The following is a 12,647-nucleotide window of genomic DNA, read 5'->3' on the forward strand; positions in this document are numbered from 1 at the left end:
TAAACAAGGGATACAGCACAGTAGAACAAAAAGACGAGTCTCAGACAACTCATTAGAGACTTGGACGCAGAAATGAGATTGATACATTATCACTTACCAAGAATTTTGACTCTGATTAATCAGAAAAACATGACATTCCTCAAGAATCACTAACTTATTCATATTAATACCAAAACATGGGCACTGTGCAAAATCATTTTAAACAATATCCAGCTTTAGTTTCCTGATACACATGTTCAGATACACTGGCTATACACAGAAGAAAGTCACCACTCAGTCCTAATATACAATGGATGTCTCCAGAGACTACTGATACTACCACTGATCCATAAATGAAAAAAAAGGGAGGTGAAACAGAGAGGAGAAGTGTGGGGGGGCCTCTGTCCCTCTCTGCTACACAAGCTCATGTGAACTTTTGGAGGTAAGAGCCCCGGGGTTCCAAGGACAACTGTCAGGAGACACAGGCTGTGAACTCATGCTAATGAAGGCAGCTCGGCCCTGTAAACAGCATGGGAGGATGTCACTGGAATACATTACAATACATAACTGTCTCCCCGGGGCAGGAGGGTTGCACATGTGGCACAGCCCTGATCACTCCCCTCAACACACACACGCACGCACACATCCTGCTTTCTCAGCCCACCTGGATACCCCACGGGTAAAGAAAATGACAAGGCAAGACGCATAACTGAGCTGTTTGCCCAAAATGTTTTCAGTTTAGTGAAAGTCCTCCAGAGGAGTAGCCTTTGTTAATTTTTTTTTGTTAAATTTTGTAATACTCTAACTTTTGACTGATTGTTTCATTTCAAAGTCCACCTTTTCTCTCACTACAAAACCAAGAATACAGATGCTTTGAAAAGCTGAAAATTGATACAAACTGTTCAGAACTGAGATGGCAAAATGAGGCTCTTAGTTGGTGCTTTGAGGGGAATGAGGCAGCGATAAAGTGAGTGAGAGAGAAAGAGCTCAGACAGGAATGCGACTGTTTTCAGGTCAGTGAGCTGCAGTGTGCATGGGCGAGAGAGAGAGTGAAAGAAAGACAGAAAGGGGAGGGGGTAAACCTATAAACCAGGCCACAGTTCTGCTGCCTTTTCCCCCTTCATTCAAAGACCAAGCAAACACAACATTGAACTTTATCCATCAGGGTTGCAGGGCATGAGGGACATTGTCTCGGCGCTCTTGTGATTTGGCGCTGTTACCAGGGCTCTTATTATTGCTCAGTTGGATCTTTTTTGGACAAGCCATATTTAGAACATCTTTCACTGCAGCACTGTGCTTAAGAATTCTCTTATCAGTTCATCAACTTTGAAGAAAAAAAAAAGTACAGAAACTTGAACTGCTACTTGGCAGAATTTAGAAAGAAAAAAGATGTAATTTTTTAAATTACACAGTTTGTGTTTGAGTGCATAAAGACTCGGGCTGTGCAGTAATCCATTGTTTGGCGACCAGCAGCTAAAGTTGTGATGATTTTAGTCTGTTCTTCAGATTTTCTGAGGAACAATCAGCATTTAGGTTTTTTTGGGTTTTTTTGCATTTTTGGCCACAGTGGCTTTTAATGGAAATGGGGGAAAGATACAGGGGAAGACATGCAGGCAAATTGGCAACGGGCTGGGATGCGAACCCGCGCCACCCACAACGCGGGATGTGTATGTGGTCGCCGGTTTCACCACTAAACCACCCAGGCGCCCCAATCAGCATTTAGTTTACTCCATCTAATGGAATATTGCACATATTTTCCATATTCTGATGCCGTGTATAAATATCAGAAAATTATTTGTAATTCATGTAATTTATTCATGATACTGATTTAACAGCATGGGCTGCCCTTTGTTAAGATCATCCAAAAATTGCTGGGTTACATGATGCATCTAAAGTTGCCTTGCTGAGGTCACAGAGTTACACTTGTGGTGGTAAAAAAAAAAAAATGTACAAGCCTCCCTAAAGATATTTTAAGGCTATATCCAAAGCACACAGCACAAAGTATGTGTTGAGACAATACAGCACCCAATAAAAGGGAGTAAACTCGTATTAGGTAGATGAGTGCATTTCAGGATGCTACAATCAGCATTTTCCACTTCAGTACAGACACAGCACATGATTCCTTTGCCAGTAAATACCATATTGTTTTACAATCTGAGTCTTAATAAGGAAATCCCCTGCCATTAGATCCAGCTGCCCCTTCTTGCCCCTTTTCTTTCCATCATATTAAGGTGCACAGCCAAGAGGCCTCTGTACCTTTGAGAGGTCTCTGAAGTTCGCTGGCAGGGTCAAGTCCAGCTCCTCCGAGTCATAGTTGGTGAGGACCCAGGGAAAGACTGGGTACTGGTTCAGATCATTGTATGTCCTCCCTAGACACATAGAGCAGACAGAAAACTGTGAGTGATGATGGGCTGGAGGCGAACAGAGGGGTTGAAAGCAGGGCAGGGTACACTTGAGGCTTCAGTTACTTTAGGGGATCAACATGCAACATTCCAACAAGCCCCCAATCAGACGGACTTCCTTCCACACTTCCACAGAGAGTCTGCCAAGAGAACACATACACTAATGGCAGAGAATGTGAGAATGATTTCTGTGTTTCCCATGACTCTGCCTGCTGAGTGTCCTTTGTTAACAGACTGTGGGAACTACAGGAGGCCCATATTTAAGTATATGGAGAATATAAGTATTTTTAAGCAGCTAGGAACGAATGTAATTACAGAGTTATACATTCTTCTGGGGGACACGAATCCCAACGCCTGAAATCTCACAGCAACTCTGACCGTTGATTGACCAGATGTTCTCAAAGGAAAATATGATTTTCAGATGATAAAACTTGTAAAAACTGGAAACTTGGAAAAGCCAAGAGCATGTACCATGCTGTCAATAACGCTCTATTTTTCCTTTGAAGATGACATTGATACAGCTGCGAGGTCAGGTGGTGGCCAGTTGTAATCCAGGACTGGGATGGGGCTGAATTTTTACTGCTGGTGATAAATCACGGTGAAAACTTTGGCTCGAAGTAAAGTGACATTTAAAATGTAACAACTTATTTTCCAGGAAAAATGAAACTGAATGTGTAATAAAAGGTGCAGCAGTGGTTCTCAGGTGCCAGACCATGGTTTCCTATCATCTCCTATCTTTATACAAAAATAAACAGCAACAACAATAATTGAAAACATCTTCCACATTAAAATTACCAACTCTACAGCAGAAATAAGGAGTCAGTTTTGGTTTCTACAGCAGAAATAAGTTCCCCTAAAGTCATTTGAAAAAGAAAGTACACCGTGTTTCATTTTTCATTCAAGTATCAGGACATAATTAAAAAAAAAATCACCTGGTCCTTAACACCTCTTAAAATGAGGTAAATACAACTTGAGATGAACTACTAAATGACATATTACAATGTCATTATTTATTTAACCCACACTAAGCCAAAATGCAGTAGCAATGTATGAAAAACTAAGTACACCCTTACTGCTTCCACGGGAATTAATTCTGAGTGAAACTGGGCTCACCAAAGGACCCGGGCACCTTGCAGTCGGCCAGGCCGTCCGTCTGACAGCTAAAGCTCGGCCGAAACTGGGTAACGCAACAAGACAAAGATCCCAGGCGCAAATCTACAACAGAATGTCTGAAAAAAAAAAGAATCAAGGTGCTCCAGCAGCCCAGTCAAAGACCAGACCTTAACCCGACTGAAACGCTGTGATGGGACACAGAGAGCTGTGCATAAATGAATGCCTGCAAACCTCAATGAACTGAAACAACGCTGTGAAGAGTGAAGAGTGGGCCCAGATTCTTCCACCATGATGTGAGAGACTGATAAAGTGATACAGAAAATGATTACTTCAGGTTATTGCTGCTAAACATTGTTCTACAAGCTACTGAATCATGGGGTGTACTTAGTTTTTCACATTCTGCTTCTGCAGTTTGGCTTAGTTTTTGTTAAATAAATAATGACAGTGTAACATGTCACCTGTAGTTGTTCATCTGAGGCTGTATTTAAATCATTTTAGAACACGCTAAGGACCAGAAGTTTGTCTTTCTGGTTTTTTAAATATTATATTATCCTGATAGCATTGGACCCAGCTCTTCCCTCTTTGTCCAAATATGGTCATGTAAAAAACACAATTACACATAACTACACTGATCAAGCATATGTGCAAGCTTGCACTGACTGGAGCAAGTGAACATTTTGTCCTCAAAGTTGATGTGTTGGAAGCAGGAAAAATGGGCAAGCGTAAGGATTTGAGCGAGTTTGGACAGGGGCCAACTTGTGAGGCTAGACTAACTGTGTCAGAGAATCTCTAAAATTGCAGCACTTGTGGGATGTTCCTGGTCTGCAGCGGTCAGTATCGATCAAAAGCGGTGCAAAGAAATAACAGTGGTGAACCAGCGACAGGGTCATGGGGGGCCGAGGCTCACTGATACATAGGGACAGCAAAGGTTGGCCCATGTGGTCCAATCCAAAAGATTAGCTACTGTGGCTCAAATGACAGAAAATGTTAATTCTGGTTCTGATAGAAAGGTGTCAGAACACACAGTGCTTTGCAGTTTGTTGTGGGCCAGTGTATACTGAATCTCTTTGGTTGGAAGTTACGTATGCACATTCTCACTCTCATGTAACACCCAAGACATTTAATAGATTCAACTTTTCAAATAAAGCACAGATGGCAATAATAAGGGCAGAACAATAAAGACAGATTTTACTATATCTAGGTTTAATTAGACTGTTCCCACATCTTTAATGATCAAGTATAAAATATTATCAACTTGAACTTTTCTATCAGTTATGATCCCGTAGCAGGCTAGCCTCAGAAAATCCGAAACTATCCGAGCAAGTGAAAGCGTCTGACAGACACTCATGGAGAAGGTTTCTGCAGAGTAGCCAGGGTCTGGGGGAATCCAGAGAGCATAATTATCCAGGTTAATGCCACACACTCAAAAGGAAGCAGAAGGCTGACTGTGGAGGATGAGAGTGGCATTGGTGGTTAGACCTACTTGTGCTGAGGCCTGGGCTGGGGTGGCAGGATGTTAATAACAGTGGAATAGTGTTTAATTAGAAGACCACTTCCCGTTCACACCTCTTCCCAGCATTTCACCCCCCCTCTGTCTACCGCTCCACACTATTCTGACATCCCTGGCAGCCCAGGTCATTACCAGGGATTTTTAATGAATTTTGGGCATGTTTTTCTGTCTGCCTTACATCTAATTAGCTGACAATAATGTATCTAACTCAACCACAAGCTAAATATAAATATGCATGAATATGCAGCGAGAAAGAGGATGACACCTTTCTGAGCAGAGTAGCGTGCAGTCGCTCTTGCCTTCCCTGTTAGCTGCAGTTCAGATCAGAGAGTCGACAACAGAACCTTTCAGCTCCGCAGACACACGTGCGCACTCCCTCACAAAGCCAGGCACTAATTATCTGGCAAAATCTGCTGTGCCTGCTCTTTGCTTCAAACAGCACACTCCCATGAGCAGTGAAGTTTACAATGTTCAGCACCTCTTAAGACTACCATGGATTCTTAAACAAATACGACATATAACTGAGGCTACTTATAGTAGCTTCCAGCACCACTGACACATAAAGTTTATTGATCATGATAGCAAACCTTAAAGCCATGAGACTCTAATGGGGAAAGTTTCACATATATAATAGATTAAAACTTAACAATTTCACCGCTTGTAAATTTTGCCTGGGTAAGGAAGAAAACAAGTCAGAATCTGTTTGTTTAACTGACAGCTGAGAAAGAGAGAATATATTATTACCATACCTTCTGCTACTTCCAGTTTATAAGCATAGAAATCTCAAAGTTGAACAGCATTAAAAATTCTTACCTGCTATAGTGTTAAGAAACATGAGGTACTCAAAGTTGGAGATTTCTCTCCTCTGCCAGCGCTGGGTCATGTTGGAGGATTTGAAAAGCTGACGAGGAGTGGCCAGGGAGATGCGTCTGGAAAAGAACATTTATGTGATAAATCAGTATCCACAGGATTAGTGTTAGCTGTGGATAAAACTTGACAGGAAGTACATGAAGCTAGATGCAAAAGTTTGGCTACAAACTATGACATTAAAAGCCAATCATAGGCTTTATCACTATAATATCATTTTAGAATTAACACACTGAGATGAAGGATAAGTAACAAAATGGTATTCACAGCTGCATACCTTTGATTCTAGTAGATTAACTGAAAGCCAGTTGATAAATTAAAAGTCCTTTAATCACATTTTTATTTTATAGGCAGGATTACAATGCAGGACTCCTGTCTTTATTTCCACAAAACTGATATAAGGTTTTGCTGCAGTATATAAACAGGCCTATTAGTACTACTGGAGTCTAAAGGGAGTCTGTGTTTCTTTTTTTTTTTCCTGTGGTCATTGGCCTGGCTGCAGTCCTGCTGTATAGAGTCTTCTGTCAGAGAATTAGGTCAGCTCAGTCAGGGTCAGTGCACATCCAATTCAATGACTGGAGCAATGGGACTTCAAATGACTCTACTGCAGGCCAGTACTGCACAGATGCTTCACCGCACAACACAGATGAGGTAACAAGGCCCATAAAAGAATTGCAAACATTGAACAGTGTTTTGATGATTTTCCTTTGGCCCACCTGGCTTGTGGAAGTCCATAGCTGGTGCCCACTCCCACCCGAGGGAGACTGTAGACTACTTTCTTTACTGTGGCCTGCTCAGGAAAGTTGAACATAACCGATGCTGCAAAGAGCGAAAGATAACACTTAGGATTTTTTTTTTTAAAAAAAGGGAAACAAGCACCTCCATTTTAAATACTCTAAGTTGTTAGTTAATTTACTTCTGTTGGCCATAAAGACCTCCAGTGCTGTGTTCTGCAGGAGGTAACGCCTAGTGAAGACTGCCCGAATCTCACTGAACATCCACTTCCCATGCAAGCCCTCAGTGTATGCCAAGATCTAGAAGGGGAGTAAAAGAAGAGAAAAAAAAAACAAGTCCTGTGGTTATTGCAGCTCTACACAACAAAAGATCATGTCAGAGGAAGAGTGATTATAGACGACTACTCGCTTCATTTTCCTCAGTGTTAAAGATGAACAGCAAAACTTCAGCAAAGCATTGCATTTCAGATATGATGACAGGTTCAGTGTCACAGGCTTTTAGATTATTGCTCAACATTTCATCTGCAGTGACGCTGGTATTGCTGCACTCTATTGTGACTGAAAGGAGGCAAGTTCTAGGATTCAAACCTGCTATTTGTAAGCTAAACCTTTGAAGTGAGCCACTGCTTTAACACATACCGTATTTTCCAGAGTATAAGTCGCACTTTTTTTCATAGTTTGGCTGGGGGTGCGACCTATACTCCGGAGCGACGTATATGTGACATTTACAACACATGAACCAAAATACTCCCGCCACTTGACATCTCCGTGAACCGGAGCTTTAAGGCAGTCTTGCGTAACCTGTGGGCGCAGTGGATGATGGATGGAGAGCACAGCTTAACGGCAACTGGGAGAATGCGCCACCCAACTTTCCTGGAAGTCATTGGATGGATCAAGAAAACATGGGCTTCAGTGACAAACCATCCTGTTGGGATTCAGAAAGGCTGGAATAACTGGAACTGCAGCTGACGACGAGTCTGACTAACTCGACACAGAAGAGGAAGCGGCGCTTCGTCTACGGAGTGTACGGAATTGTTTAGAAGTGACACCGAGGATGAAGAATTCAATGGATTGATGGTTTGGTTAACTTGTTAGTATGTTCTTTATGCTATGGTTATCTGAATAACTTAATGTTACGTTAACATACCGAACACGTGTTCGTTGTGCGTCATGTAGCTGAATGTGCTACGTTAGCATAACGTAGGCGTAACCGTGTTCGTCCTGTTCTTTAATCCATTATTATTTTAAATTGCCATTCAAGATGGAATTTCTGCTCTGGGTCTCAGATTCTATCAACCCCCCCCCCCCTCAAAAAAGTGCGACTTATAGTCCAGTGCGACCTATATATGTTTTTTTCTTCTTTATTATGCATTTTTTGGCTGGTGCGACCTATACTCCGGAGCGAAGTATAGTCCGAAAAATACGGTACATAGAAAAATCTGTAATAGAGCACTGACGGGAAAATACACCTGAGCAAAATATTACTGTAAATACAAGAGAAAGATCACCATTTAATACCTCACCGCACCCCCAAAAAACCCTAAGCTCTGTGAAACCTCTTTTTATAGGCACCACAAATGCAGTTAGTGAGACAGGAAACCTTTACCTGCTACTTGCAAGCTAATCCCTCTACCTATTAGGCTGCTAAGAGGAATTCTTAACTAGGCTTGCAGGCAGGTATAACAGGGTCAAAGCATCCTGATGTAATTGGGACTTGGAGCTTCACCAAACCAAGGCAAGGAACAGGCCTCAGTATCACACCAATACCAGTCCTTTCATTCCCTATTTCAACTTGTAACAAAGGATTAGTGAGACATTATAACACATTTCATGGCACTCTCTCCACAAAACACGAAGCTGTGTACAGATAATGTTTGAATGTTTCACACTTTTTGAATTGGTTTAAAAACACTCGCTGGAGCAAAACCAAGCAGTCAAAGAAACAGCCCCCTGGGTCAATGCCACATAAATAATCAATAAAAACCATCATGGCGAGAAAAGGAGAGAGCAGACAAAGAATCATTAGTGTATGCAGCACCACTGGGGGCTGCAGGTCCACACACAGAAAGCCAAGACAGTTGTTCTGACAGGTGAGAATGGTCCCCTCACACACCTTTCCCCCTCCTGCTATCTCACTTCCCCCTGACTGAACAATTTTGTCTAACAGTATGAGCCAGGGAGCAACCTCATCAACTCCCCAGGTTATAATCACACGTAGGTTCAGTTCAGAAAGAGCGCGTGTGGGAGAGAATAAAGATTTAACAGGGCAGTAAGGGGGTGAGGCCCTACAGTGTGTGTGTGTGGTAGTGGGGGGTAGGGATGGAGGGAATAGGAGTGAGCTGGGTTAGGTCTGATGGTAATGCTCATTTAAAATAGTGACAGGCTGGAAGAGTGCAGCACAAGCCGAGCTCCCTTAATTTCTCCCTGGAATAGCTCATGCCCGACCTCCGTGCCACATCCAAAATCTCTTGAGCTCAATTAAAATTGGATTAGGTGGAGATGCTGGATGTGCAGCCCAGCATCTCTGGTGTTCTCCTACCAGTAATGCCCCTGCTTGACACCTCTGCAACCCCCCAACTCAAACAGTTGTCATAGAGACAGCACGGCCCTGAGGAGGCAGCGTGCTGACTGGAGGAGGATCGAAAAGGAAGGAAGGTGCGATGGAAGGACGGCTAGGAACTGGAGGCCAGCAGCAGCTCACTGGGAAGCAGGGTATCTTTTATGCCCCCTCCCACTCTGCAGCCAGATGTTCTGGAAGTAGTCGTCTGAGTGCAATGCTAAAAGGCAAGTCATAGAGATAAACATCACAGGGAGACTACAACAGCTTACTCCATCAACTACTGAGGTGTTATGTGAATACATATTAAGGTATTCTGATGTCTAGAGACTCTGAATAGTTTGCCAGTTTCAGTACTATCTTTATTCATTTTACATATTTATTGTTTTAATTTACCAGTAGCTCCTGAATTCTCCATTTTTATATCATGTACTGTAAAAACACTGTAACTATAGCAGCCATGGAAGCAATAAAACAAAGGTATGTCAAACATACACCGTAGCACAGGCTCTTAAGTACTGAAACATATAAACAGCAGTAATATTGTATCTCAAAATTGATTCTCAATAAAATGTTTTAGCAGGGGCTGTTTTTGGTTAACCAGCTAACACAAACATTTTACTGCCATGACAAAGTACAGGGCAAAGGGCCAGCTGTCAACAAAAGAGAGGCTAAAGAGGAGAAAAAAGAGCCGATTTCAAACGGCCCAGATCAAAAAATTTGTCATAACAACAAAGCTTTGGTCTAAACCAACACGCAGGGGCCCCTGTAGACTTGGGGATTTGACAAAGCCCAGCCCTCATTTTTGGAGGCCCAGCTGTAAAAAATGCCATTTAATGAACCTGTCTGCTGAAGCTGTCCCCTGCCTGTCAGAGGTGTCAGCCAGTGACAAGCGCTGGGGACGGCTGCCTCCAGTCACAGACAGGCCTGCCAGCTGGAGACTTCGGCCCCAATCTAATCACGCCACCAGGAAGGGACCGGCGCTCTGCTCTTGGTCTGTCACGCTCAGGGCTGGGGGAGCGGTGAGAGGGTGGGTGAAGGGGTCTGCTGTGGCCGACAAGCACAGCCTTTTGTTTCCACACAGGTCCCTCCATGCAGGCTCATTAGGAGCCACGGGCGCATGCGCTGCTTTGCCAGCTGCAGGGAGATATCCCTCTCCTGTATAATCGCCATAATGCAATTTAACAACTTTTTACATTAGTCCTTTTCTCTACTCTCCCTGACGTGACGGAGGGCGGGCTGTATTCTGCACGCAGGACATCAGAGAAAAAAGAAAACACTTTGGCAGACGAGATGAAGCGAGGCACAGGTGACACCAGTGTTTAGGCTGAAACTCATATATAATAGCGTGCAGATGCTCACACACAGCACATCGTGTTTATAAGCCACTTCATGCACGGAAATGGATTCTAATCATATTTGACTTCCGAACAGCTTTACCCCCATATTGACTGAGACACAATGACAGATGTTATTAATAAATCTAACGAAGCATTTTCTTTAAAACCTGATGCAATTTTCTCCCGTACAAAAAAATCCACTCCCCCTCCACTGCATTTACACTAAAATAGGAAAATATTATAATTCAGTGAGACCTCCAAGCCAGCATGACTGATATATTTATATGAGACTGTGGTGCATACTGACAACCTGGTATCATAGCACCTCTGCTGCATTCTTCTCAGATTTGTCTAATAGGCTTCCACTATAAAGCCTCACAACTGCATGGTCCCAGGCGGCCATAGAGAACAGTGAAGTGGAAGAATAAGGGGAGGATACGAGAGGCAGTTTCATTCTGAGTGATATGACTACTCCCCCAGGAGCAAGTGGGATGGATTTCACACATGGCAATTTGGAGGATCAGCACACACTGCATATACTGTATTCAATGGCTGACCCCAGGCAATATGGGCCAAATCTGTGAAGAGGTTGAGCAGCCAGAGGAGGCACAGAGAAAGCATGAAGCCTATAACAGGGAGAGCAGAGAACAACTCTGAGTTAAGTGGAAGATCACTGCCAGCCAAAGACAACATGGCGGACTTGGTAAAAAAAAAAATAAAAGGTCTGTTAACCTAAACCTAAATGAAAAATATAAAGAAATAAATGCATCATCATGCACAGTTACTATATGATCAGCAGAACATAGTTCCTACAAATATGCAAAATGGGCTTACATATGTAGAAAGGATTTGATTTTTTTTCCAAATGAAATTAAAACCATACGCACAGAAATTGGCCTCAACTTTTACAGTTTATTCTTTATATACACTTAGGAGTGCATAAACTGTGAGATTAAACTAATGCTGGCATGTTTAAGTTTGCAAAGCCAAAGCAAAACTCCACATTTTTATTTAAACTTTAATCCCTTTTACATCCCGCAAAGATTCATAATGTATGCCGAAGCATCAAAGCCTGTTTTTTTTTTCCTCATCTGATCCCTCCTTAATGTGACAACTGTTATGAAGTGTAGAAATACAAAAATGTAAAAGATTCCCTCAGATTATTAAAAAAAATAAATAAATAAAAAAAAAATCAGCACTCCACGTGGTTCCTCCCCGACAGACCCGTATCTCAACTTCAATAAAGTAGCAGGCTCCTAATGCAGGTATTGGGAGAAAACAAGATACAGATTTGCATAATCAGTGTCACTATACATTTGGGTGGTAGCTGGAGTGTGGCAAGATGACACAGCTCTGGTGCTCTGGCAAGACCAGTGGGATAAAGGAGATGAATATGCATTAAATATGCTGGCAGTTCACTGCCCAAAATGTCCAGCCAAGTTTGTCAATAACATTCGTGTCAGAGATAGTATTTCACGCACATTAGCAGACCCTGCAGCGCTGTCTTCAACGCTGCCATGGCAGGACAGGTGGGAGGAGCCGTTTGCGTAGTATGCAATCGTGTCTTAAAGAGTAAAGCCTCGGCCTATGTGGAAACATAAAGCCCCGAGAAATGCAATGGGTAAGAAAACCCAAACAGTAACTTAGACCTGTGGTTCCCTGCAGCAGTGATACAAAGTCTGGCTTCAAACCTCGTGATGTCTGCAGAAGGTTCTGAGGTTAGAAGAAACAAATCCATCTAAGTAGTGATAAATATGTTTATGAGTCCTGTTTTAATTACCAACACATTCACATACAGAAATCTTTTTTAGAGTTTAGATATAGTTGGATGTATGCGCCTGATTGTGACAGCATGTTTACAATTTTTCCACTTCTACGTAACACTATAAAGTACACACAGTAAGTATCCATCCATCCTCTTATCCTTTTCAGGGTCGCGAGGGGGGCTGGAAGCTATCCCAACTGTCATAGGGTGAGAGGCAGGGTACACCCTGGACAGGTCACCAGTCTGTTGCAGGGCTAACAGAGACACAGACAACCATTCACACTCACACTGACACCTATGGGCAATTTAGAGCCACCAATTAACCTAACCCCAACTAACTGCATGTCTTTGGACTGTGGGAGGAAGCCTGAGTACCTGGA

The 12,647-nt window shown here is 42.7% G+C and overlaps 1 protein-coding gene across 1 annotated transcript in view; it reads right to left on the bottom strand.

Moving 5' to 3' along the window:
• nbeab (neurobeachin b) overlaps positions 1 to 12,647 on the bottom strand; it is a 216,828-nt gene that overhangs the window by 36,999 nt on the left and 167,182 nt on the right. Inside the window, exons 43-46 of the mRNA XM_030744567.1 lie at positions 6,788 to 6,905; positions 6,588 to 6,690; positions 5,818 to 5,933; positions 2,236 to 2,348 (exon numbers count right to left, since the gene is read on the bottom strand). Coding sequence (XP_030600427.1) covers positions 2,236 to 2,348; positions 5,818 to 5,933; positions 6,588 to 6,690; positions 6,788 to 6,905 — 450 coding nt within the window. The remainder of the gene's footprint in view (positions 1 to 2,235; positions 2,349 to 5,817; positions 5,934 to 6,587; positions 6,691 to 6,787; positions 6,906 to 12,647) is intronic.

This window comes from Archocentrus centrarchus, chromosome 13 (assembly GCF_007364275.1).
Source record: "Archocentrus centrarchus isolate MPI-CPG fArcCen1 chromosome 13, fArcCen1, whole genome shotgun sequence".
NCBI classification, from domain to species: Eukaryota; Metazoa; Chordata; class Actinopteri; order Cichliformes; family Cichlidae; genus Archocentrus; species Archocentrus centrarchus.